This window comes from Miniopterus natalensis, chromosome 15, assembly GCF_054644295.1.
Source record: "Miniopterus natalensis isolate mMinNat1 chromosome 15, mMinNat1.hap1, whole genome shotgun sequence".
NCBI classification, from domain to species: domain Eukaryota; kingdom Metazoa; phylum Chordata; class Mammalia; order Chiroptera; family Miniopteridae; genus Miniopterus; species Miniopterus natalensis.
In genome coordinates, this window is record NC_142095.1 from 13,756,780 (window position 1) to 13,783,948 (window position 27,169).

At 37.9% G+C, this 27,169-nt stretch overlaps 1 protein-coding gene across 1 annotated transcript in view; it reads right to left on the reverse strand.

The window, feature by feature from the left end:
• CMC1 (C-X9-C motif containing 1) overlaps nucleotides 1–17,101 on the reverse strand; it is a 46,056-nt gene extending 28,955 nt beyond the window's left edge. Inside the window, exons 1-2 of the mRNA XM_087824909.1 lie at nucleotides 17,009–17,101; nucleotides 6,604–6,693 (exon numbers count right to left, since the gene is read on the reverse strand). Of these exons, the coding sequence (XP_087681035.1) occupies nucleotides 6,604–6,693; nucleotides 17,009–17,027 (109 nt within the window). The 5' untranslated portion in view covers nucleotides 17,028–17,101. The remainder of the gene's footprint in view (nucleotides 1–6,603; nucleotides 6,694–17,008) is intronic.
• Nucleotides 17,102–27,169: the final 10,068 nt, after the last annotated feature.

Sequence of the window (27,169 nt, forward strand, 5' to 3'; positions counted from 1 at the left end):
GGAAAAGTCAGAATGGAAACGAAATTGCCTGAGCTCAAGGATCCCATAGGCTTAGAATGACAACTAAAAGAGTAAGACAATATGTTTTTCAAAGAGAACTGGATTCTAATCATATATTTGATATTAACCCATGGTTTGACCTGAGACTAATCCATTACCTAATCTATTATATAAAGAACATTAGAAAAGAAGATACACTTAAATTCTATGCAGGACTTGGTTCTTCCGCAACCTCACTGACTCGGGAGGTGTAAGTGTGGGGCTGAACTACGGAAATACCTGGTGATAAACACATGGTGAAGTTCAGAAAGTCAAGAGGAAGCTAAACTTGGGTGTGATGACCTGGAAACCTTGTATAAAGATAATGTGTCCTAGTAAGTCAAATCGAGCAAGGTTTTTCTCAAACTTTGCTAGTAGAGATATTTAGAGTAAGCAAAGAGGTCTAACAATATGGCCTCAGAGTTAAATTTGTGCTGCGTTTTTGAGTTTGGTCATCATTAGAACCAGTTTTAAGGTTAGGTTAAGAATTCCAGACACTGAACTTTCAGATTATGTAAGCTGAAGTAAACCACAATTAAATGAAGAGAATAAACAATAAACCACTATTTAGCTATTTAGCCATTCTCAGACCAAAGAGTTTTTTCTTTAGCTTTGGGAACTTAAAATAAAATGTAAGGTTTAAAAATCTGACAAATCTGACTGGTCAATTTCTCTAGAAAAGATAAATACATGCCTAAGGACATCTGTAAGAATGAAAAAAAAAGACTGTCACAGTTAACTATGTAGAAATACTATATTCCAGTTAATGCTCATCCTCACACAGCAGCAAGACACTTTTCATAAATGCCAGACATTATGCTACCTCTGTCTGAGGTGGGTGTCCCTTCAGCTCTGGCAAACACACATCATTTGCTGTCACGTTCATGAACACCTTCTAGTTTTAAAAGAATGCAAAAAGCCAACATTTAGAAATGAAAGTAGTCAACTTGTTTTGTGTTCTGTTGCAAAATTAATCTTCTTTCAATTCAATCTGTATAAAATCTTTTCCTGGGAAGACAGAGAGGAAGAGAGGAGTGAGAGAGGAAGAAAGAACAGGCTTCAGATGCTTCTGATTTCATACTAGAAAACAAATCTAAACTTCTGTTTCAGGTTCTTAAGGCACTCCAAAATCAAGATTCACTCTCAGACTTTGTCATTATTCCCCAAATGCACCACTGGCCTCCTAAGGTCAATTCCCTTACTGCTGTATAGACAAACCATGCCCACTCTCTCTTCTTGCCTTTAATCCTGAGTCAGTGGTCTGAAATGCTTTTCTAGCTTCCCTGTATTTACCCCATAGCCATCCTTCAAGGTCCATTCATAGCCCATGTTCTTCATTAAGTCTCATCTGACCAAATCAGAATTCACTGGCTTTTCTTCTCTCTGAACTAACATATAGGGATTTTATTATAAATTGTTTTATATAGTATAATTCTATTTTATGTATGCCTGGCTTGTCTCTCATCAGCCAGACAACAGGTTCTTAAAACGAAGTCTCATACTTCTACTCTGCTTCTATAACACTTCTCACAACACTGAACATGTGACAGGCATCAATAAATATTTAATAAGCATGCTATTAAAATTAACTCTGTAATTTAAGAGAAATATTATCTTTAAAAGTTTTAAAACGTTCTGAAGAAGCAAATGTCTGGTTGTCCACTCAATCTTCTTTACCTATATCCAATGAAAAGTGACTGGCAAGTAAAAACAGCATACGAACATGCTCACATTTGTTAATGATCCTTCATAAAATCAAGTATTAACTAATTCATATTTTATTGAATGACTTTTTCATAAGAAGATATAAGGTAATGAAAATCAAGAAAAGTAAATTTCAGTAAAAAATAAACAACAAAGTAGATATTATTAATTATAAATTATAAATTATAAATGTAAAATTTAAGTTCAACACATAACTCAAATTACTACGCTACACAGGTATAACTGCATTTTTAATGAGTTAATGGTCTGTAGTTTAAGTGGAGCTACATACCCAAAATTTGGGGAGTGTTCCCACCATTCCCTGTGCTCACTGTGCCTAAACTGTACAAACCATACGGTTTATGCTGAACACCTGTTTTCCTTCTTGGAGTCTGAGATTTTGGTACATGCTAGGCAGAGGCTGCCCATGTGACCAATTCCCAGTAAAAACTCTGAGTCTCTAATGAGTTTCCCTGGTGAACAACATTTTGGACGTGTTGTCACAACTCATTGCCGGAAGAATTAATAGCATCCTGAGTGACTTTACTGGGAGAAGACTAAGGGAAGCCTGCGCCTGGTGTCCTCTGGACGTCATCCCATGTGCCTTTTCCCTTTGCTGGTTTTGTTTGTATCCTTTTGCTGGAATAAATCTTAGCCATGAGTATGACTATGTGCTGAGTCCTATGAGTCTGCCTAGCAAATTACCAAACCCAGAGCTGGTCTTGGGGCCCGACACAGTCCAGTGGAGGTCCAAAGGGGAGAGAGTGGGTGTTATATATCTCTTTATATTTCTTAGAGTACATATGTAATATACACAACAGATATTATCACATTTGGTGACTGTATATATTATCCTCCTAACACATCCAAACCAGTCTTAATGTTATAGCTCCGCTTCAGTGTTAGTTAACATTGGTGAACTGATTAAATGGCAAAAATATACGTGGTAATGGCACAACTGAAACAACAAATGAAATTTTTCAGCAGGTCAAGTAACATAGCCAGAGAGAAGATTAATTACTTTTACCATTTATAGTCTCTAATCGTTTTAATGATTTTTGATAGTTCTCTGCCTGCAGATCTCTGAAAGACTGTCCTAAGCATTCTTAATTTGATTTTGTCTATTCACCTATCTTTGGAATTTAGCAAAATGTAACATAACTTCAGTTGTGTCTGATAGACAGAAAAGGGTAGGCACTTTATCAAGTTTCTGTGTTATTTAGCTCCCTGATGTTTCCTTGTATTTTATCAAGCAAACAATCCTTGCTTCCTTGTATTTTATCATTCCTTTAGAATCAAACCCCACCTATTGGTCAGAAGATCAAAAACACTGCAACAGAGTGGAAGGGAGATTGGCCATTCTAGAATTTTCCTTCAGTTCCACTCCCAAGTACACTGTGCTAATGTATACCAGTATATACCTTAGCCATTTATTTTAGTGCCTCTGCTGACTGCCAATAATATCCCTGGCAAAAGAAGATTATAAAGCTGAACTTCCTATTTAAATCAATTGTTCAACAGCTTTTCTTTTGATGTATGCTTTATTAACAGTTTATAATCTTGTCAAAGCTTATACAATAATATGATCAGGCTTCTCAATTCTGTTTGCAATCTCTAGGTAAAGCCATCTTTACTCATCAAATCAAAGTTAAGTTCCAAAAGTGAAGGTGATGACCACTATTTTCTCTTCAAAAATAAACAAAAAAAGGCAAAGGTTTTCAAGTGAATACGTTTAATACAAGCTGCTTAACTATAATACAAAAGCAAAGATTTTCTTATTTTCTTATTTAAGGTTATAGTTTTCATTGTATTGAAATGACAATCTTACTGTGACCATAAAAATTCATTGTAGAATCAGAATCATGTCATTGTACATAAAAGGTAAATTTTACTACTGGAGTATATAATGAAATATTCTAAATGTTATCTGCTACTTAAGATAAATTTTAATTATGTTTAAAACATAAGGTGAAATGTGCAACTCAGACTAAATCAGTGTATAATAAAAGCCACTAGTACCTATAGATAATGAAGGTATCAGGGAAGCCGGTTGAAATGTATAATGAAGAGAGAACTAGTAAGAATATAGCAACCTGGCTGAAACTGATATTCATTAGGGTATCTTCACATCAATAGGGAGCATTTGGACTCTGTGGTCTTTATCAGTGTCCCAGCTGGTAATGGGTGAAGGTTAATGCCTTACTCCATTCTGTTCAATTTTCTATCCTAATTAGCCCTCCAAATCTATAGCTGTGAGCACCAAGTGTCTGCGCTCAAAAGAAACTAATTAATGCTAGCAAATTAGATCAAGTCCAAAGATCCAACAGCCAAACTCTTAGTTAAATGCTCCTTGTTAATAGGAAGTGTAGCTGTCAATAACTGCTGTTGGTGACTATAATGAGGCATCTTGCTTTCATTGAAAGTGATTTCATTTCTCTTTGTCCCTGGAAAAGCTGTTCCATTCCCTTCACAAACCTAAGTTGCTGGCAGTCTGACCCAATTCTTATGATCAACTGGGCTGAAATGACATGGAAGAAAAAAAAAAAATCAAACAGAAAAGCTTTCCTACATAATCATGTTTCAGGCATTTAGCAGAAAGTCAAATCACTTATTAAAATTCCTATATCTTTATCCAAGAACTATACAATGTGTAATGTTTTTATATGAAATCCTATAATTATTTAATAAAGCAAAAGTGATTAACAGTAAATAAACTACAATGGAAGTGTCCTGATTCTAATTTACATCTTATTGTTCAGTTTAAATGTAGCTGTTGTTCTGCCACTTGAGCAATACCAATGTGTGTTCTTTCCTAACTCACATGGTTAAACAGGGAGAATACTAAGGATTATTCCTCTATAAAATAATCAATTTTAGATTCTAAAACACTGGTTTGGACCATATGGTCTTAAAAAAATCAATATATGATTATCTATAAAAATTCAAATGTTCAAAAATCAATTGTTATAACATGTTCTATTACAAATACACTGAAATAACCCAAATTTTAAGATGCTTTCAGCCTTCAGAAGATTTTAAGTATATTAATAAAAGAGAAAGTTAACCATGTCAATAGCCTAAACAACTTAATTTTGATAAAGAAGCAAAGTACTCTTTGTACTCTTTACAAAGTAGTAGTTGTGGGACACATACAAATAAATAGTTTAAGTTTATACTGTTTCTTTCATTTCAAAAACCAAAAAACAAAGCTTCACCATCTAAAAGTAAGAAAAGACAGTTCTAACACCCAAAGCCACACAATCATTCTACATTTTCATCTGAATCATGGGAGTAAAAACTCAATCTATAATTGAGTTAGTTGGCTTTCCTTCATTCTAGATATCAGAAAAATGTGTTACAAAACTGCATAAATACAACTCACATTTATAACTTCAGAACATTTACTTACTAAAGTAATGTCCCTGGTAGTGAAAAGCTAATACTAACCCTGTAACTTTATTATCCATTTTTAAGTTTTTCCTCCCCCACCTGTGTCAGGATATATATATTATTTTTAAAGTTCTATGAGGTAAGTGGAGGATTAGCTCTTGAGACTATCAGCATGACACCTGCCAATGCCAGATGTGCACTAAACCCTGCCTGCAGGTGCCTATGGGTTAATTTTTCCTGACACCTGGGGGTTGGGGGTGGAAGGAAAGTGCTCTGATTAAACAACTAATTCATAGTGAAAGCAAGAGTAATAACCATAGAATGATACTAATAAATTACTGGCAATTTATTAATAAATTTATTTATAAATGGATTTAATTTAAATTTAATTTATAAATGGATTTAAACTGGAATATGTCCTAATAAGTCACTTAAGAAACAGAAATGACCATCATACAATGCCAGTTCTGAGGAACTATTCTTCTTTTCTACTGCCTCAATCTATTAATCACAAAGGAGACAGCATCAGAGGGTCAGAAATGCTCCTAGCATCCAAAATCCCAAAACTACAGTTGGCAGAAGTCTGGCTCCCTTGTAGAGAAACTTGCAGTGAAGTTTCATCACCCATGATAGGAATTATTGTGGTTCCTCAATGAAGAACACTACAAGGGAAAGTGAGGAAAGGGAGCCAGGAAAATAGTCGACGTCAGCAAAGTTTTACTACTGTTTCTGTTAGGTGACCGTTCCAAGAGGTGGGTTATTTTCAAAAGACATTTCTACAGTAATACTGCCATCTGCTTTTCTAATGACTCAACATTTACAGCCTCATTTTTCACCTTCCACTGGTTTGCTTACATTTTCCACATTAATATTAATCAACAATACATCTCTAGATGTATAGAATACAGCAGTATTCAATAAAAAACACTCTCCAAAGAAAACGTGCATATGTGAGTGCTTAGTGCATGCATTTACATAAACAGCTTCCACTTATAAACATAATACACTAAAAAAAAAAAAGGACTCATTGTAAGTACTATAGGAATTCCATTATCAATTCAGTAATAGACAGTGACACCAAAAAAAATCATCTTAGGGTATGTACCTATATGAATACGTTGATAGATGAAAAACAGGTACATGGTTTTTTATGTTTCTTCTTTCCCTATTAAAACCACCAGAATAACTTGTTTCTCCAAAATAGTCATACTAAGACTTTCTCTATATGTAACTATACTTCTGGGAGAAAAAGTGTTTTTTACTAATAATTTGAGAGAATATTTTTAAACTGTAAATGAATTCAATATCGTCTGGAAGTTCTGAAAGCTGAAACCCTGGTATCTCAGTGAAAGGGTGAGAATAAATTCATACATATTAATTCATTGACTACTTGACTCTAAGGCTAAGGATTAAATTCAGATCACACGATAAAAAATGTATTTGATCTTTATGTGAATATTCGAATCTTACCTTGAACTTGTTCAGAACATCTCTCTCGGGCCTTTTCTCTCATTATTTTAGGGATCAAAACATCTTTTTCAACATGTCTGAGATGCTGCTCTAAAAAAAAAAAGACAGAGCTTTCTTTAATATAGTAGAGTCTCAAGTAAATCACCTTGATTTACTTTTTCAGGGGTAAAATAAGTACTCGGGTTTACTTAAATAAAAGCCTATACAAATATATTAAAAACTGACTGTTTTATAATGTCATAAAATTGTGATTATTTCAGTCACTGAAAGTCACTCCAAATTATTTTTATATACAGCAGGAAAAGAAATATGAGACATAGGCAACATCCTTCTAAAAATTTCTGCATGCTATGTTGCAGCACTTTTATATGATAACATATTCCATGTAATCTTGTCAAAATTAAGTCACAGAGTAAAAGATTATAATGTTTCTTATTAATATAATCCACAAGAGGAGTTTTATCAACACTAAGATCCAAGGATAGATGATTTTTATTGATAGTGAGATCCAAGATTAAGAGACAAGAGAATAATTTACTTAGTAATAAGAGTAGTTTAAGAAAGCCAAAACTGGCAGAAGAAAACGTGGAACTCTGTGTGCATATAAAAAAAGCCTGTGAGGTTTCTGTGCATTTTAAACACAGCTACAACAATTAAACTGAAGTGGTAGACTGAGCACCTGCTCCAGAGTCCCACCTGCTTCTTAAATTCCTAGAGTCCTGAAAAACAGAAGGGAAGTACCCTGGCTGGGTGGCGCGGCTGGGTGGAGCATCGTCCATGCTCCGAAAGGTTGCCTGTTCAACTCCTGGTCAGGGAGATCAGAGTCCAGGAGGTAGTCATTTCCCCACAGTTCTTCCCCAGGGAGAAACTTCTATCAAAAGTGGGTACTGCTCCATGCTCTGGAGCAGCAAAAATGGGGAGCAAAAGACTTCCCTTGAGGAAACGAAAGCATTATTGGTTGAAATACCTGAGTAGGAGCCAAGTGAGTCACTTCTGCTGCTGCCTTCAGACAACGGGTTAAAGAACAATAGAATAACAGGTAATTCTCCCCAAACATTGACCAGGAAGGTTCCCAGTACCTCGTAACACCTAGGACGAACAGGAGCCCCTAAACTTTTCCTGGTACTATGTGGTTAACAACAACCCGTGGATGCAGGTAGCTATGGAATGATTCAGTATTCACAGAGGGTAACAGGGCATCTCAAAAAGCAAACAAAAAACAGCCAAGAATCACCTTAACTGATGAAGGACAACACAGTGAAAGGGAGAACCCAACTGTAATTAATCAAGAAGTAACCATCTCCTAGGAGAGCTTAAAGAGTAAAGAAAATACTGTTTTAAAATTCATACAATATACAGAAGCAAATAAAACGTCCAAGGACAGAAATAGACCATAGATTACCTACATGCATTTAAATGAAATGTCTGAAACTCAAAAATCGTAAAAGCTTCAAAGGGAAAATGCATCACTCACACAGAGGAATGAGAATCAGATTACATCATGTTTCCGTGGCAAGCCATGGATGCAACAAGACAATGGAGAAATAACTTCAAAGTTCTGAGAATTACTTTATATCCAAGAATTCTAGAGCCAATGAAGCGTGAAGTTAAAGATATTTTCAGTTATGTAGGGTCTGAAAAGTTTACCTCTTTCAAACTCTACTGAAAAAGAATCTATCCCTACCGCTCTGTGGCAAGCCACTAATCAAAACTCAATGATGTAAAACACTGTACAGGGATCCTATAGGGCGGGAATTCAGAAAGGAAAAGCAGAATAGACTCTTCTCGGCTTCACCATGTCTGTGCCTCATCTCAGTAGACTCAAACGACGGGTGTGGATTCCAACAGCTGCAGAAGCTGGGGCTGGACGATTTACTTCCAAGATGACTTCCTTCTTCACTTACGTATCCGACGGTGGGGCTGGAATGGCTGAAGGACAGGCCCAGTGAGGACTGTAAACCAGAGCACCTACCCATGGCCACTCCATTTGGTTTGGCTTCTCACAGCACGGCAGGCAGGTCATGAGAGGCGGCAGTTGGAGAAGGAATGGCTAGAGAGCAAGCCTTCCAAGATAAGTGAGTGAAAGCCGTATGGCCTTTTCTGACCCTGTCACCGAAGCCACGCAGCATCTTTCAAGCTACGTTATACTGATAACAAATCACTAAGGGCAGCCTATACTCCAGTGGAGGGGTATTAAGATTCCATTCTTTGTGACAAGACCACATTACAGACAGCATGAGGGATGGAAGATAATGTTGTGACCTTTGTAAAATAAAATCTGCCACGAGAAAAAAATAAATAAAATAAAATAAAAATGAATCCATGATGTACAAATGTGAAATGCATAAAGCAGAATAGAAAAACAGACATTTAAATTTACATATTGAAACTGTAAAGTACGTGAACAACATCAACTAACTTGACCTAACATTGATAAATACTCCACTGAATAACAGCTGAATATTTACCAAGATAAACCATAGGCTGGGTTATGAAACAAATCTCAAAAAATGTGAAAGAATTTATCATACGAGTTACCATATGACCCAGCAAACATACTCCTCAGGATTTATCCTAGAGAAATAAAACGTGAAGTTCACACAAAAACATATGTACAAATGTTCATTGCAGGGTTATTTGTAACAGCCAAAATAAGGAAATAATCCAAAAGTGCCTCAATTGCTGAATGGATCAACAATGGTTCATCCAGAAAATGGACTATTACTCAGCATAAAACAGAATCAACTGTTGATATACAAGAGCAGCAACTTGAATGGACTTCAAGGGCATTATGCTGAATGAAAAGAAGATAATCACAGAAGGTTACTTATTCTATGATTCCATTTACATAAGATTCTCAAAGGGACAAAATTAATGATAGAAAACAAATCACTGGTCACCAATAGTTCGAGCTGAGGTAACATGAGGGATTTTCTTTGTGGTGATATAACAGTTCTGTATGCTGACGTGATCATGGTTACCTGAATCTTCACATGTAATAAAATGTCATGTAACTACACACACACACACACACACACACACACAAGTACATGTAAAAAGTGGTAAAATTAGAATAAGAGATGTACCCGAGTAAACAGTATTAAACTAAAGTCAATTCCTGGTTTCCTTAGTTACACTGAATTATAGCAGTGCGTCCCAACCTTTTTTCCTTTTTGCCCCTAAAGGAGCCTTTTCAGACATTATTTCTTAATTTCCCCCTATGAAATGTTACTATCACAGATACACTGTACATCTGTTTATGTGCTGTATATATAACAGTGCTCTATACATTAAAATAGCAAGATTTTTCTCACCCAATATCAATTTTTGCCCCTTTAAAGGCAATAACACACTCATTAAAGACATGTACTATGATTATTTAAGACAGTGTCACTAAGGAAAGCTGGAGAACAGGTACATGGAACTGCACTAATTTGCAGGTGGAAAATTAAGTTATAAAAGCAAAGGGCCTAAAATACCCAGAACAACATTAAAATAAAAGAACAAATTTGGATGACTTGATGAGAAAGTCGTACTACAAAGCTACAGCAATCGCAGTAGTGGAATATTGGTAAAATTAAGATAAGCAAATAGATTAACAAAATAGAATACAGAAATACATATATATATATATATATATATACAATTTAATTTGAAAAATGCACCAAGACTAGTCAATGAAAAAACAAAAGTATTTTCAACAAAGACCTGGATAAACATGAAAAGAAAATCAACCTGAACTCTCTGACCCCCAACTTCATAGAACCCACAAAAATTAATTTGCCATAGATCATAAATAAAACTATTAAACAAAACTAAAAGGCAAGCCACAGACCAGAAGTGTTCACTATCCATACAGATATATGGACAAAGAACTTGAATCAAATATATTAAGAACACCTATATATCAATATCAAAAATACAAACAACCCAATAAAAAATAGGGGCAAAGGCTTTAATGGACACTTCAAAAAGAATACAAATTGCAAATACGTACATGAAAAGATGTTCAAAATCATTAGTCATTAAGAAAATGCAAATGAAACCCATGATATCATTTACACCCACCAGAATGACTAAAATTAAAAACACTGAGAACACCAAATGTTAGGGAAAATGTGGAGAAACTGGAACTTTCGTATACAATTGCTGGTGGGAGTGTGAAATGATAAACTTCTTTGGAAAACTGCTTCTTATGAAGTTAAATATACACCCAACCTATTTTCCATCCCTAGGTATTCATTCACCCAAGATAAATGAAAATATATGTCCAGAAAACAATCTGTACAAGTCAGTTTAAAAATTAGAAACAACCTAAATACCCAACTGAATGTTACTTAGGAGTACCAAAAAATTATGTACTGATACACTCAACATGGGTGAATCTCAAAAATTTTGTTCAGGCCTGGCCAGGCGTGGCTCAGCAGTTGAGCGTCGACCTAGGATCCAGGGGATCAGGGTTCAATTCCCAGCCAGGGCACATGCCCGGGTTGTGGGCTTGATCAATGACTCGCTCATCATTGATGTTTCTGTCTCTCTCTCTCCCTCTCCTTTCCTCTCTCTGAAATCAATAAAGATATATTTAAAAAAAAAAAAAATTTGTTCAGAAAAAGAAGCCAGACACAAGACTACACAATGCATGATTCAAGAACATGCAGAATTAATCTATGGTGATAAAAATTAGAACACTGGTTATCTATGGGAATTGAGAAAGGTATACTTTGAGGGATGTCTTGATTAGGGTGTTAAATCAGAAATAACAGACTTTAAAATATATACATAAATTCTGCTAAAGAGTTTTCCATTTGGTAGCATACCAATCACTACATATCAACCATTAATTAATTATGATTTTATACATATTTCAGAGCTATCTCCAACACTACAAATATTATAGATGCGGCAGTTTTATTCATAAAATTACAGTGGTTCCCTTAATGTCAATGTGATGCATGTTATCCATTTGTACAGAGACAGAAAAAAAATCAAATATTGAGTTTGCTACTGTAGTCACATGAATTTATACTGAGCCGAAGAATCAGAACAATGCCACCAGGAAAAATTTCCAAAGCTCTAACTTCTCAACATTCCATCACCACCTGAAAGTCAATTTTCACCTTTTTCACTGGCTGAACTTGTTAGCTCAGATTCTGCTGTGGGGCTCCCATGCTCCTGCAAATATGGCAGCACTAGATTACAAGGCTACTGACAACAGTACTTGCTATGAATCCACAAAGATAATGGGGAAGCAAATCAGAATACTGCGGATCTTTCACTGGAAGTGACACCTGAAGGGCAAGGTATGCCTTTACAATAATAAAAATGTTTTCATTTAGCTAACTTGATTCTTATTTAGATACTGACACTTTTCAAATTTTTAACTTCCTAGTTTCCTTGACTTGCTCCTGAAGACATTTCCAAGCTACTGTTTACTCCAGAGGGAAGAAAAACGAGAAAAATATGCAGTAAATGTACAACAGTTTTCTCATTAGCATCAGTTTTGATCTTTAGGTCCCTCTTCTCTACTTCATACCAAGAGTCTCAAAATAAAGAGCCCTAGGCAGACGGCATCTTATACAGTACAAGGCCAGAACTCTCAATCACTACCTTCACACCAGGAAGCTAGGCAGACGCCAGTTCTCCTACAAATGACAAAGATAAGCATGCTTCTGAGCAGATTTTCATGTTCTTGCCAGCTTATTCATACCTTCTTGCCTAGAGAAGGCTATAAGATAGCCTAAAATGTGAAAAGGAATGGGGTGGGCAGAGACCCTTAGGGAAAACTAAGATAGTGATCAGTGTTCCTTTCACTTCCTGTCCTTCAAGTCATACTTGAACTGACACACACACACACACAAAGCAGAAAATCAGTACTAGGAGAGATTACACCCCACACCCCCAATATTCCAGGCACCTCTGTTTATGAAACATCAACAAGAGGGCAATAAAGGGCCTATAGTCTTCATAACAGCCCTCTCCAATAAGTATTTTTATTCCATTTTGCAGATGACGTGGATGCTCACAGAGGTGAAATTACCCAGTCTCTGATCTCTGATAAAATGGCAATGTCAAGTTCATGGAACAGAGGTCCCACATCTTCTTCCACAACACTATCATGCACCTGAGATGGTGGCAGATTTAAGGGATTTCAGCAAATAAGGTTATGTGAGCTTCAGTTATGCTGAAGCACGGAAACCCTTAGACGACAGAACTGTTTCAGAAGCATCATTTTGAACAGCAAAATTCACAACTGCATACTCCTCATTTTTTAATCAGAAAGTCAAGTTAAATGGAAATCTGATTTCCTGATTCTTACCATGGAGAAAATTATTTTTTTTTTAAAAAAAGCAAGAGGAGTGATTTGTCAGTTGGCTGAAAAACAACTTCAAAGAGTCAGTCAATCAGTAACAATCTGATTTTTCTATAAGCTCAAACTCTTACAAAATACAAAAAGCAGATCAGTGAAGTAAATGTGCCTATCTCTGCTTAGCCTGTGGCTCAGATACCACCTATGTTCCACAACTGTAAGCTTCATTTGAACTTCTTTGTCCTACCTATCAGCTTTCCCTGTTAATAAACACCTAGTTCACATTAGACGGTACATTTCCCAAAGGCATCTATTTCTTGGACCTGATTCTGCAGATTGCTAGGTATGAAAACTTCCTCTTCCACCCACATTACTTTAACCAAGATGAGGCCAGAAAGAGACAACAAATCTAAAATTATACCAAGCAGGAAATCAACTTATGTAATAAGACATGCCAATTTTAGAAACCTGCTGCAATCTCCATTGAGGCCATAATTTCTCGAATAACAAGGCTTCACATTTGTTTATTTCGTAAAACTTCAAGACTATCTTTTCCAACAAGCAGTTTCCCACTGATATCTAATCGAAAATCAGCAGTATTATGGGAGACAGAAGAAAATAGCTGAGAAAGCAGTCAAGGACAGCATGCCTATGCCTTCTCAGCAATAACAGCCTGATTATTTTTTCTCTAATGTACATCTAGAATATGGTAGACTATTCTCAAAACTATGAATGTCCCTCAATGCCTCTGGTCACCCTATCTCTACTGGTGCTGCTTCTTCATATTACAATATTTCACTAAATTTACACAAAGAGACATGTACCACTTCGATAACAGAGTGGGGAAAGTATTTTTCTATAAAGAAGTTATTCACTTATTTCAAAGATTCTCAACCTTTGCTCAAATCACTCACAATATCTTTCTTGGCATTGTCTTCAGAGCCAGTCTGAGTGAACATGAAAATCAGTTCTATAATATAACTTTTTTGGGGGAGTAGCATTTCCGGGGATGAGCATGTACCACCTTCGTTAGACTGATTTTGGCTAATCCTGGGTGAAATTCAAGTTTGCCTTATTAACAAAAATTTGCCAAAAGGAGGATATTAAGGTAAATGTACTATAGCTGCTGAAGGCAAATTTTAAAGGAGTCTCAAAAATACTCTAAACAATGGTAATAATACTAGAAAAAGTATAAATGCTTACAATATAAAGATCTGCCCCTCTTCCTTTTGTGGCAATCCCACAAGGTTCTATCTTTAATGATTGTGTTTATTATGCTGAGTTCTCAGAGCTTGTCTGTCGCTCCAAATCTACTCTACCGATATTTTCAAGCATATATTGGTCATTTCTATGTCCCACCAGCATTATGATTCCTACTTAACATTTCTACAATTTAAATCTTCATTTTCCCAGTAGTTTTGCTATCCTCCTCACCTAAAAAAATCAGCTTACATTTGCATAGTACACAGAAGCAGCACAATAAATATTGCAGAAGGAAGGGGAGGTGGCAGGAACTGTTTTACAAACATTATCACATGCACAAGCAGGTATTAGAAGAAGCTGAGGTCCATAAAGCTCAAAGCAATCTTACAACATGACCCAGCAAAGAAATGGTCAAGTCAAACTCCAGCTTAACCTTCTGTCTTTATTTCCTATCTTCTACTTCTTATTTTCTTATCAAAGTTTACTTATTTAAAATTGAAGCCAATACTTGTTCCATCCCAAAGTTTTCCCTGACCCCAGCACCTGAAAGTGACTTCTCCTTCCTCTAATCTCAAGATTTTGTAGTCACCAATACTATGGCTCTAATCACATCTGGATTGACAATATATCACGTCACTATCTATGGAATCTTCTCCTGATAGACCAATGGCTGCTATGGACTGAATTTTTCTCCCCCTCACCCCCCAAATTCCTGAATAAGACTATATTTGGACATAGTGCTTTTAGGAGGTTAAGGTTAAATGAGGTCATATAGGTAGGGCCCTAATCTGATAGAAGGCCTTATAAGGGGAGGACCCAGCAACAAAATCAGTCAGCACCTTGATCCTGGACTTCCCAGCCAGGGTAATAAAAACATAAATTATATTATGCCATAACTTTCAAATTATATCATGCCCTCCTTAAAAGCCTCCAAAAGCTTTTGTAAACATCAGAAAAAAAGTCCAAATGTTTTCTTATCACAGCCTTCAAGGCCCTGCAGCATCTAGCTTCTGCCTACTTTCCCAACATCTTTCCCTAAGGATCTCCTCCACACTTTGGCCCTCATGCCAGTCAAATATTTTAAGTATTTACAACATTGACTGCCTAGCATACTCTTTCCCTATCTCCCTCCTCCTTCAGATTCCAATTTAACTGACACTTCCTCAGAGAGTTCTTTACTGACCACTATCTAAAGCTGTCCTCTCTTCACCATCTACCATAGGACACTGCTTATCTTCTTCATAATGTTTATCACAATCTGTAACAGTGTGTGTCTAAGGTGGGGGAGCGGCAGTTGTCTTCTTTCTTCTACCACCAGGACACAAGCTCTATTCCAAATAGGGATCCTGTTTGTTCTATAGATCAGTTTCCTAGGGCCTAGAACAATACATGACATATAATGGGCACTCAACAAATAGTTGTTTAATCAATAAATACTCAATGGGGGAGGGTCTGCATCTACAGCGCTGGACTGGAATGGAAATTATCTGAGTTCTATCTAGACTTGGTTCTACCAGCCATTAGCTGTGTGGCCTTGAGGACACCACAAGATTGGAGTGGGTTACGAGTCTCTGGACAGTAAGAAAGTGGAGCCAGCAGGTATGATGATTTTTTTCCTAAATTTCCCTGTCTGTCTATATTCAATAATAAAGACATATGAAAGCCTTTAACCTCTCTGAGGCTCTCTTATCTGTATGAAATAACTATGAAGTCACTTCCAGCTCAGAAACACTAGGATTATATAGGCCTCAATCTACTTTCCAATCTGAACTTTCCATACACATTCCTCATTGCCACTCCTCCCCGCCCCCCCCCCCCACCAAATCAAGGCATTCTCCCTGTAGCCAAACATCACACAGTGCACTTTCCTGTCTACCTATTTGCTCATTCTACCACATCTTCACCAACTCCAACCACTAGAAATTCTCTTTCAAAGCCCAGATCAGTTGTGAACTGCTTCATAAAGTCTGATTCAATCACCTGGCCCAGTATCAGTATGATCATTATGTGTTCTGGAAATTCTTTCACGCTTCAAATTATTTTATCCTGTCAGCCTGTTTCCTAATCTGTAAAACGGAGATCCTATATCAGCCATACCATGCTACTACTGTTGGATAAGTGAGAATACGTAGTTTGATAACAAAGTGTTCAATAAATCTATTATTTGTCAGCTACACGTATTTTTTTCCTCTTTGAGGTCTATCAAAGTGATTTTTTTCATTTCCGAATATCCAACGTTTTGAATCCATTTCTCCTCCCAAGGCCTGGTGTTTTCATATCGTTAAAATGAAGGGAATGAACCAGACCAACTACCATTCCCTCCAAAAAGGACATTCTTTTAACTACACGCTTACGTAAATAGCCTAAGGCAAAGGTGCCCCAGGTCAGCTTCCGTAAGGACAGGAATTCAAGGGAAACTGAAATTGCTGTTGCAAATGCAAGTGGGGTGTGGAAGCATTTAAGTCAATATGACGACTTTGGTGATCCTTTCCAAAGAAACTGCCCCTTCCCACTGTGACCGATCCTTTATGTTGTTGTTTTTAAGTTGGGCTACAGATATCTAACGGAGTCTGTGTCCCAAAACGGCGAAAAAAGAGAATGAGGATGTCGCGCTTAGGAGGGGCATGTCTGCGGGCCGCGCACGGCCGGGCCCGGGCGAGCAGCCCAGGGCCTCTCCCCGACCCTAACCGCAGGGCGCGGGGAGATGCCCTGAGGCCGCAGGGAAGACGCCGGGCCGGCCCAGAACCCCGAGCGGCCGGCAGGCGGGAGGGGCCGCCTGCGGAAGCGGCGCAGCCTCAGAGCTCAGCCTCCCCCAGGCCGGCACCCGGCCCGCAGGCCCGCGGCTGCAGACCCGCGCCGAGGCTCTTCAGCAACCCCCGCTTCCCGCCCGCGTACCTGCCGGGTCGAGCGCCATCTCGGCGACAGAGGTAGGCAGCCGCGTGGCCACTCCCGGGCAGGGGGCGGGCAGGGGAGGAGCCTGGGCGCGGCCGCACGTGCTGCCGCCCGGAGCTTCCCGCCAGAGGAAAAGGAGGAGCGCGGCGCCCTTCGCGAAGCCCAGCAGGTCCTTTCCTTCTCCCCTACTCACTACTTCCGCCGCCCACTGCGCCTGCGCCCTGCCGGCCCCACCCCTAATTTGCAGGGAGTGGAGCCGACTTCCCCGCGGGAAGGACCGGGAAGGGGGCGTGGCCGCGCGCCTTGGGGGCGGGGCCGTCTCGGGCCCGCGCAGCCCCGCTTCGGGCGGAGCAGCAGCACGAGCCCGCGCACCTGCGATGCGAGCAGAGCCTGTGCACCTTTGGGACCGCGCCTCCCTTAGTGACTGGGTCCGAATCCAAGCCCCACCCTCCACACCCGCTTTGGGAGAATCAAATGAATGATCCTGTGCTCTTTATTTTTTATTCGTTAACGTTCATTCATTTATAAACGTCTATTTCGTGCTTGCCAGGTTCCAGCCGTGGTTTTGAATACGGCGGGGGGAGGGGGGGGGGGAATAACTGAATAAAAATAAGATCCCCATTCTCGAGGAGCACCGTGTTGTCAGGGAAGTCTGAGATAGGCACAGCTTACAGTGTGTGCATATCATTCTTTTTTCCCCAAATCAGCACCCTGTGGCTCCCCTGGAGGTTAAAATTTTAAATTGGGCGCTAGGGGTACCTCTGTTTAGTGAAACAGTACCTTCAGGGAGTACAAATCCCGACGCTGGTCACTAAAGCTGTATGTTTTGTGAGGAGGGTGAAGTACAGTGGTAACCATCCTCCCTAAGGGCCCCAACAGAAGAAACTTTCTGGCGACAATTATCTAAGGTCCGCTCACCAACCAGCCTTGAGAAAGGCTTGCTTGTCGAATCCACGGTCAGCTAGCCTGAGCCTCCAAAGGGTGACGTGCAGCTAGGGGCAGATGGGACAGATGTTAGGAAAACAAGGAGCAGCTGCTTCTTCCCTGCGAGGGATTTGGGCCTTTCACAAGGATCCCCTCCCCACCTACCTGCAGGCCCTCCTCCCCTGCTGCTGCTGCCGCCTGGTCAGTTGGCAGGAAAGCTGGACACAGTTGAGCAGGGCTGGGAAAGTGGGTCTCTGCTCAGCAGGTCTTCCGTTTAAGGGCCTATTTGGGCATAACGGGCCTTATTACAGCTGTAGGTTGAGGTGCCAACTTAAAGAATTAATGTTTCCCTCAGCCAGGCAGGAAATCAGGTCCTTTGACTTGTATGTTTTGTTTTATAAATGGCTTAGAAACGCACCAATTTCATTCCAGTACCCCCTCTTATTTTTCTGGAGGTGAAAGATTTCATTTAGAAAGTAAATCTACTTGAGGAGATGATGTGGGGTATAAAAACACAAGCCAGACACACAGTTAAGTACTTACGTGAAATCTTCCTATATGCAAAAGAGCATCACAGTAAAGGAGAAACTTGGAGAGCTGTAGTCAGAGACCTAGGTACCAACACCTGAACCTGCATCAATGACCTATAAGTTACAGTGTTCCTCTGGACTTTAGTTTTTAATTTGCAAGTTTATTGTGAGAAATGAATGTGATATCATATAACACTGTTTCGGTAACTGAAAGACCACTGCTATAGGTTTTTGCCATAACTGAGTATTACTTGAACCATTATTATTTAATATTTTTTATTTAAATCAACTCACTTTTTAAAAAAACTTAAATGGACACTATACACTTTAGCCTTACCCTAAGTAATAATATCTATAAAATCATGGGTTTTGTGTGTCCCAGAAAATGGACTGCTAGCCATGTCACACTATGAGACGCATTGGCAAAAAATAGCACCTCAGTGCCTGGTATGTAATAGTGTATCCCTCTCCTCTCCATATTAAACTAGATCGTTTGGGGGCAAAGTCTTTACAATCTAACTGGGAACTGTAAGTCACTTCTTAAAAAGCTAAATCATAGAAATTTAATTGGCAATTCAAAACAGAAGAAATTTCCTAATATATCACATTATTAATAGACAGTTCTTTGGGCAATAACTGCAAGAGGCACATAAAGAAGAAAGAGAACACCTTGTCCTGGGAATTAGGAGCTATATATTATCCAGCCATGATCCCTTGGGCTCAGGCAATATCTGTCGCCTAAATGCCCCACAGTAGCCTTTCACAAAGGATTAAATGTCAGGGCGGTTAGTAAAGACTTCAGGATGTGGTAGACATTATGGTTGGCCTTGGAAGATGGGTAGCCTGGGTAGGCAGAGAAGAGGCATGTCACACTAGGAGAAAAACAGCAACAAAAGTATCTGGGATTTGAGATGTCCTAGAAGGGTTGGTGGGGGCACAGGAAAGGGGGTAGGTAAGAGGTGGAACCATATGAACAGTAGTATGGGGGTGGAAAGCACAGAGCTGCATGGTAGACGTGTGGAGGGCAATGCCTGAAAACACTTTAATACATTTGAGGACTTGGAAAACTAGGGTAGAGGGAATAAGCCTGAAATATGTTAGAGGGGGCCAGATTCTTAAAGCCTGAAACAATAGACTGAAGAGTGTTTAAATCTGTTGCTATATACAACCAGGAGCTATTGAAGGTTAACAAAGAGAAAAATGGCATTGTGGTCAAAGTGATGTTTCCTAAAGACTTTCTACAGGATAGATTTAGGTGGTGAGGAGAGGCCCAGAAGATAAACAGAACAGTGAAGAAGCTATTACAATAGTTCAGGCAGGATTGGAAGACAGCCTCAACTAGGACATGCAGAAATGTAAAAAGAAAGGATGGATGTAAAAGTAATCGCAAAGGAATAACCTAAATTTTACCATTGAACTTAGGAGACTAGAACAAGGAGTCAAGAATAATTTCTAGTTAATTCCATTGCTAAACAAATGTATACAGACAAATGATGTTCTCTCTCTCCTTGGTTTGTAGATAGCCATCTTCTCCCAGTCTGTTCACATGGTCTTCTTTCTGTCTATGTCCAAATTTCCACTTTTTTTTTTTTTTATGAGGAGACAACTCATATTGGATTAGGGCCTACCCTCATGACCTCTTTTTAACTTAATCACCTCTTTAAAGACACTATCTCCAATAGTTACATTCTCAGGAACTGGGCTTAAAACTTCAACATCTGAGTTTTCTGGGACACAATTCAGTCTATAATAATAGTCTAGTCTTTGTGTGTGTGTTTTTTACAAGGACTAGAAACCTTCCCTGTATCCCAAGTCACTTGGCTAGAACCCTAATGACCTGCCTAACATTAGTCTCTCCCCAGAGCAATATCCTTTGTCCCTGTTTCCCTAGTGTTTGAATAGGGCCTACTTCAATAAGGATGAGTCCACCCGGCCACTTCAGCCAGGTCCTGTCTGTCCTTCATCACCCACTTCCAATTGACCACAATGTTTCCTCGGTTCTTCCTTAATATATTTCTGTTTCATCTACCAACCACAGTGTCAAAACATTCAGTCCAAGATCTATCAGCAACAGCCTCCTAACTTTCTCTTTGTGGCATCCATCATTCTTTCTAATCCATTTCACCCACAACAGCAAACAGGATGATAAAATTTCTTATGTAATATCCCTTAGATATTCCCCATATAAGTAAAACCCATAGCCTTCCCTTTAACAAGAGTCACAAAACTATAAACTAGTCCCAACTTACTACATCATCATTTCATAACCAGACTCTTTTACTCTGCAGTTTCCACTACATGAACTTACTTGCAATAGTTTATTATGGAGACTTTTCTGTGCAAAAACAGGCAAAATTCTGTGTTTAAAAACTGGAGAAATTGTAGAAAGACTGTGTAATGGAATGAAACCAGCTTTGGAACTAAACAGCTAAATTCAAATTCTCTTCCCCTTCTTTTACTTTTTAACTTTTTAATGGAGATGTAACTTATATACAGAAAAGGGCACACATTTTTGTGCAGCCGAATGAGTTTTTATATATGTATAGTTTTGAACTACCATCCAAGTCAAGATACAGAACATTTCTAGTCATACAGAATTCTCTTTGATACCCCCTCTTAGTCAAACCCCACCCACAAAAGTAACTACTCTCCTAATATCTATGAGAATTGATTAGTTTTGCCTGCTTTTGAACTTTATATAAATGCAATTATATGTATCTGACTACTTTAGCTTAACTTGATAGCTACGTGACTCACTTATGCATACATCTATGTAACTGTGAGACTCATTCATGTATCTACATATCTGCTCCCCTACTTCTAACTTATATTTGGTAAATCATTTCTCCTCCTCAGCCTAGTGTCCTCAATACCACCACCCTGCATGACTGACTGAGATAGACAAACACTGAGAGTGGTTTCTGACAAATAATAGGCTGTTCATAAATTCTAGCTATTGTTACTGTGATAAAAATCTTTTGCTTTTAGAAACTGCCCTTTTGAACTATTATTGCACTATATTCAGGTTTTGGGTTTTTTTGATGTGATAGTTCAGAGCTACTCTGCCTTCAAGACTGAAATGTAGGTAACAGTATGTTTAAATCAGGATTATGTGAAACACCCTTCAAATGAACAAAGGAGATTTAACAGTGTGCCCTATCACTTATCAGGTGAGAAAAAAAAGTGTGAAAAATCACCTCTCACCTCTGCAGAAGGCTTTCTATATTTTGTGTTTTGTTTTAATGTGTATTGTTTTCTGGGTGGCCTCCTTTGAGACAGACCACAATTTTCTCTGGGGTCAGAGACTTGTTTCTAAACAAATGAAATAAGAATAAAGATAATGATAATACTGACATAACTATCATTAGAGTTCTTTTACCTTGGTCTTGTGCAGATGCTATGATCCTTTGCAGAATTTCTCACAGGAGCTGAAAAACTTAACAGAAACAGCAATGTTTTTTGTTGTACACTGAGTCTGAAATATCAGTGACATTCTAGTTAGATCACCAGCTGCACTGAAAGTATCTCAAGGATCTTTTGCTTATGTAGGGAAAATAAAGTCAGTGAAAACATTTAGTGCTTAAATGTCTCTGCACTGTTCATCTGATAGAGGACAAACTTTCTGAATTCATTGCCCACTCCTCCTCCAAACTCGAGAATCTACTATGTGCCATGCATTGTGCTGAGTCCTGGGGAAACAAAGATAAGTAAGATGAAGTCTCTATCCTTAAGGAACTCAGAATCTAAAGGGAGAAAGACAACATATGAACAAACAATTACAATCCAACATGATAGAAGATGATGTGGGAACACAGAGGAAGGAAAGTTATGCAAATGCTTGTATTTGAAGTAAGTCTTACAGGATGATTAGGTATTCAACAAGAGAAAGACAAATGGAGTCCTAATTGACAGCATTTTACTGAATAGAATAGGTGTAGGACAACCATCACAAACCACGAACATGGTTGAATTACCTAGATTGGCCACTATTATTTGGAGCCATGTAGACAAGACCCAAAGTTGGGGGAAAGCAAATGTTGAGAATTGCTGTCAAGTTTCAGTGCTTTCTCACTGGTGCTCTGCCCAGACAAAATGCCCCCATGTCATTCATTCACAGATGTGAAGCACTAAGTCCAAATGAAGAGGTGCCACAAGCTCAGGCCTTGACCTTCTGTAAAAAGAGTGCTTACACAAATATATTCCAATAACTAGGTTCTTGTCACGGATTCAGTGATCCCAAGGCGTGAATGAAAGGTTTTCCTACAGAAATAAGGTATTTATGTTGCCAAATCACAGGACTCTCTGCTCTTTGAGGGAAGAGGCTTTGTCTTACGCACATTTGCAGCCCCAACATCTGTCACAGGACTTGGCATCCGGCAATGCAGATGTTTGTTGCATATGTTTCTGGTAATGAAAAATATAAGGGCACCACGTGAAACTAATATGGGTCACATGGCCCACTGATTATTTCTCCTTCCCATCACTTGTATCTTCCTCCCTGTCACTGGCTTTGCCTTCATTCAGGCTCTATTTTGTCCCTTCTGGTTTTGGCTAACGATACTTCCAGACTGTATATGCTTTAAGAGATGTTTTCCGGTCCAGGCACTGTCTTACATAGAACATGAGACACACATTTCTGGCATTATCTGCTTGGCATCATGCTCTTCTTTAGGAAACTGCTCCTCTCCTACTTTATTATATGGTTTCTACCAGTGTCCTCATGTCCTTACCTGACACCTCTCTTGAAACATACTCATTTGTCCAAGAATGAATGCCTGACCTCAAATTGGCCAATGAAGCTTTGCCCTAGGAAATATTAGATGTGGGCCTAAGTATACCAGCCAGTTTGTCTCCTGAGGCAGAAATTATAAAACACAAAATGTAAAAGCCATTAAGAGACAAGTTTTATGCCACAAAGAGAAAGGTATCTCTAAGGAGAAAGAAAGGGTGATCCTCAACGAAAAGAAACAGAAATTCGAGACTGAGACGATCCAGATGGAGTTTGAACTGCTGGTCATAGCTGCTCTCAGGCTCAGCTTCATTCCTGCCTTTCTGGGTCTTTGCTATTCTTTGAGTCACCAAAGACTTGTATATAGGTCATGTCTTGTACACTGCTCCAAATCCTCTCAGCCCCAACTCCTATATGTGGCCATTAGTTCTTTGTAGGTGTCAACCATCATCATGTATGTGTATCTGGCAGCACCTTGTACCTCTCACCTGCTTCTCTGACACTGCTGCATGGAACACCCGCAGGGACACACTCAGCTGTCACATATATACAACCCAGAAGTGCAAGGGAAATTAAGTAATGCCTGTGGGGCCACCTTGATCAACAGTGAAGGGGACCCAATGGATAAATGAGCCCTGCTTTTTATTTCCTGGGAAGACAGTTCTGAAGCACATTTCGTAAGACGCCTCCAAAGGTCTCATGGTATTTAGCACCAGTCATCTGTGAAATGGAAAACTCAATAAAACATCTGTGTATTTATCTTTCCCTCCTCTCCTGTTTTATTTTCCCCTGTCTTTCACTCCTGCTCCCTGGGATTATATTCCAAGACGATCCACTTGCACACAATCTTGGCTAAAAGTACTTGCTCACTGTTCCTCATTTTTTTGTTTACACTGATTCATGTTGGTTCCTGCTCCTTGCTACTCAAGGGCATTGTCCTAATTAATATAAAGACCTATAAGGGTTCCCTCATTGCCCACAGAATAAAATCATACAAACGACAGAACTGAATGGGAACACATGGAAATCTGATCCAGAGTTTATGTTCTTAGCTTCTCCGGCACTGTGTAAATGTCTGTCACCTTCTCCATAACTATCAAGTTCTCTCTAACTATGCACCATGCCATTGGGAATACATAAAAATCCAGGCAAAAAAAAAAAAAACCCAGCCTACTGTCTTCAGTATCAAGCCAGTCCACTATTTGTCTGTTCTCGCCCTGCTGTGAGCTGTGTCTAGATACCACAAGTATTCCATTGTTTATTGTTGAATTTTAAGGTTGTTTCTAATTTTTTTTTTAAATTAACACTGAGATAAATATTATAAAAATAATACTTTCCTCTCTAGCTCTGTTTATTTCTGAATGATGATTTCTTAAAGTGGAATTATTGTCCTAATTATTGTGGATAAATTATCAACAATAGGTAAAGTTTTAAATACATGGCTAAATTGATACAAACAGGGATATGGATACAACTTAATTTTTATTAGTAGTGATAAGTATTTTGCATGCTTGATACACTTTTTATTGTCCCCCTATGAATGACCTAACATATTCCTACTTTGAATTAGACAATTACTTTTTTTACTGGTTTATATATTGCCTTTCTATATGAAAAGATTTTCTATCCTGTTTGTGACATTTATTGCAATTGTTTCTCTTTTACTTTTATTAATAATAATTTGTCAACCTATCTACATATATACATATACATTCTTCTTTAGTATTTATTCCTTTAGTTAATTCTTAGGAAGAGATAACCCATCTTATCCTCTATATTTCTTCTGTTTTCTGTTTGTAAAAAAAAAAAAAAAAAGATTTCTATTTTACATCTCTTTTATTTTCTTCTTCTTCATTTCATTTTATTATGGCAGGAAGTGAATATATAACTTTATTTTTTCCAAATAACTAACCAATTTTTTTAACACTTTATTCCCAGAAGGATTTACTGAATAGTCTATACCTTTTTCTTTCCAGTTATTTATTTTTTGTCTCAGATCTAATTCTAGGCTATTTATCCTGTCCATCTCCCTGTCTATTTCTGTGACTGCATCATAATCTCCTCATCTCCAACAGACCCTTCAGCACTGGACAGGCAAAGGGAAGGGGGAAGGTACGAGTGATAGTTTCATCTCTTCCAATTTCAGGCCATGTCTCAGCACATTTGCCCACCGGACTTACCGAAGGCTCAAGACAAGATCTGTGATTGGTCATATCTTGTTTACATGCTTTAAAAGATGAATTTAACCATTTATTGAACATATGGGGGCTTAAAAAACATAGAAACACATTAATGTGATATATTGATGAAAATCATCAGAGAATCCCAACACAGAATTTTCCAAAGAAAATTTAATCAAGTTTATTATAGATGTGATATTAATAGTTACTTGTTTAAAATAGGAATGAAATCAAGTCCACAGTAATCTAAAAGCTTCCATCTCATTTTAGTGTTTACCTTCTCTTCTCCAACACCAAACTTTCTACCAGAACTACTAAGTAATAAAGAACTGACCAAGATTCCTTAATTTTCTCATCATTTTGATAAGATAGTCAAGGGTTCAAATTCAAATGGTAAAAAAAAATGGAAAGAGAAGTAAGACACCTGATTCATTTACAAATAGAGAACTTCGTTGCCCATTCAAGTATCTCACTGTACAAGTGAGGCATCTCAGTCCTGGTTCATGGCCCATAGATGTGGTAACTGTATTTATTAAAGTAAAATCAATGGGAAGGAGCTACAGAGATTTGAAGTCAAGGGATAGGTAGATATTAAATGACTTGCTCATTGGAAAGTGAGTTCATGGCAAAGTTCAACCTAGAACCTAGAGTTCTTGCAGGCATTCCTGGGGTCATTGTAAATGTCTTGTGTAATGTTTCATGTTGAAAAATTTCTAACTGTTTTGAGCAATGGAAAAATCTGTTTGTTGGCTAAAGTAACCATTTTGAAGGTCAGGATTTATTTGAAAGTGTAAATTCTCTCATGTTTGTTGAAAAACTATGCCCACCATTGAATTGTAGGCTAGGCAGTGATCTAGGTATTGATGATACAGTAGTGCATAAAACAGTGCTTATCACCCTCAAGATGCTTACGTCTACAAATAAGCTTTTAATTATAGTAAAATCGAGAAGGGGTGGGACCTAATGGGGACCTAATCAAGTTGTCAACTGATACATCATTGTAAAATAACTTTTAATAATACATCATGTGATTTTTGTTATATTACTTGAAAGGAGTTTAAAGAAATAACTGTCATTGTAAAAATAAAATTCCTTTCTGGCCCACATAGCTATTTATAGGATCAAAGCTTCTCAAAATTATAAGGTCAAATATTCCAAATGCTCTCTCATTCTAGAAATAAGTAATGTTTATCCAAAGACACATAAACTCATAGAAAATAAAGCATCTCTCACATTATGAGGTGGTTTTCTTATAAAATTTTACTTTTCATGTTTAATAAGTATTTTTCTAAATGTGTAATATATTTATATTGTTTTTTATACACTGCATTCATTATAAGTGTAACTAACTCAATCTGTGAGAAATTAATCCTTAGACCCTTGATAATTACATCTCAGGAAATAAAAATTTCAGCTGCTATATATGCTTTTCTGTTGTTTGGTAAGATAATCAAGAGATTACAAATTATACTTTAACATAAAATCTGCAGGGGAAGTAGAATGGAAATACAAATTCAAAGGGAAAAAAACAAAATTTCCAATTGTTAGAGAAATTGTTCATGCATATTTTTAAGAGGAAAATGGCAGGTTATTAAATCTTATTCTTTAGATTCATTTGGATACACTCAAAATAGGACATAACTCTTTTTTCTTTGTATCATTGTTATATCATATCAAATATTTCACCCTTTGTAATAATTTATACTTACAGTGAAATAATTTTATGTCAACTTAACAGTGCACAAGAGGGTAAATATATCTTTTAAATTTTCTATAGGGAGTTTGTAAGCAAAAAAATTAC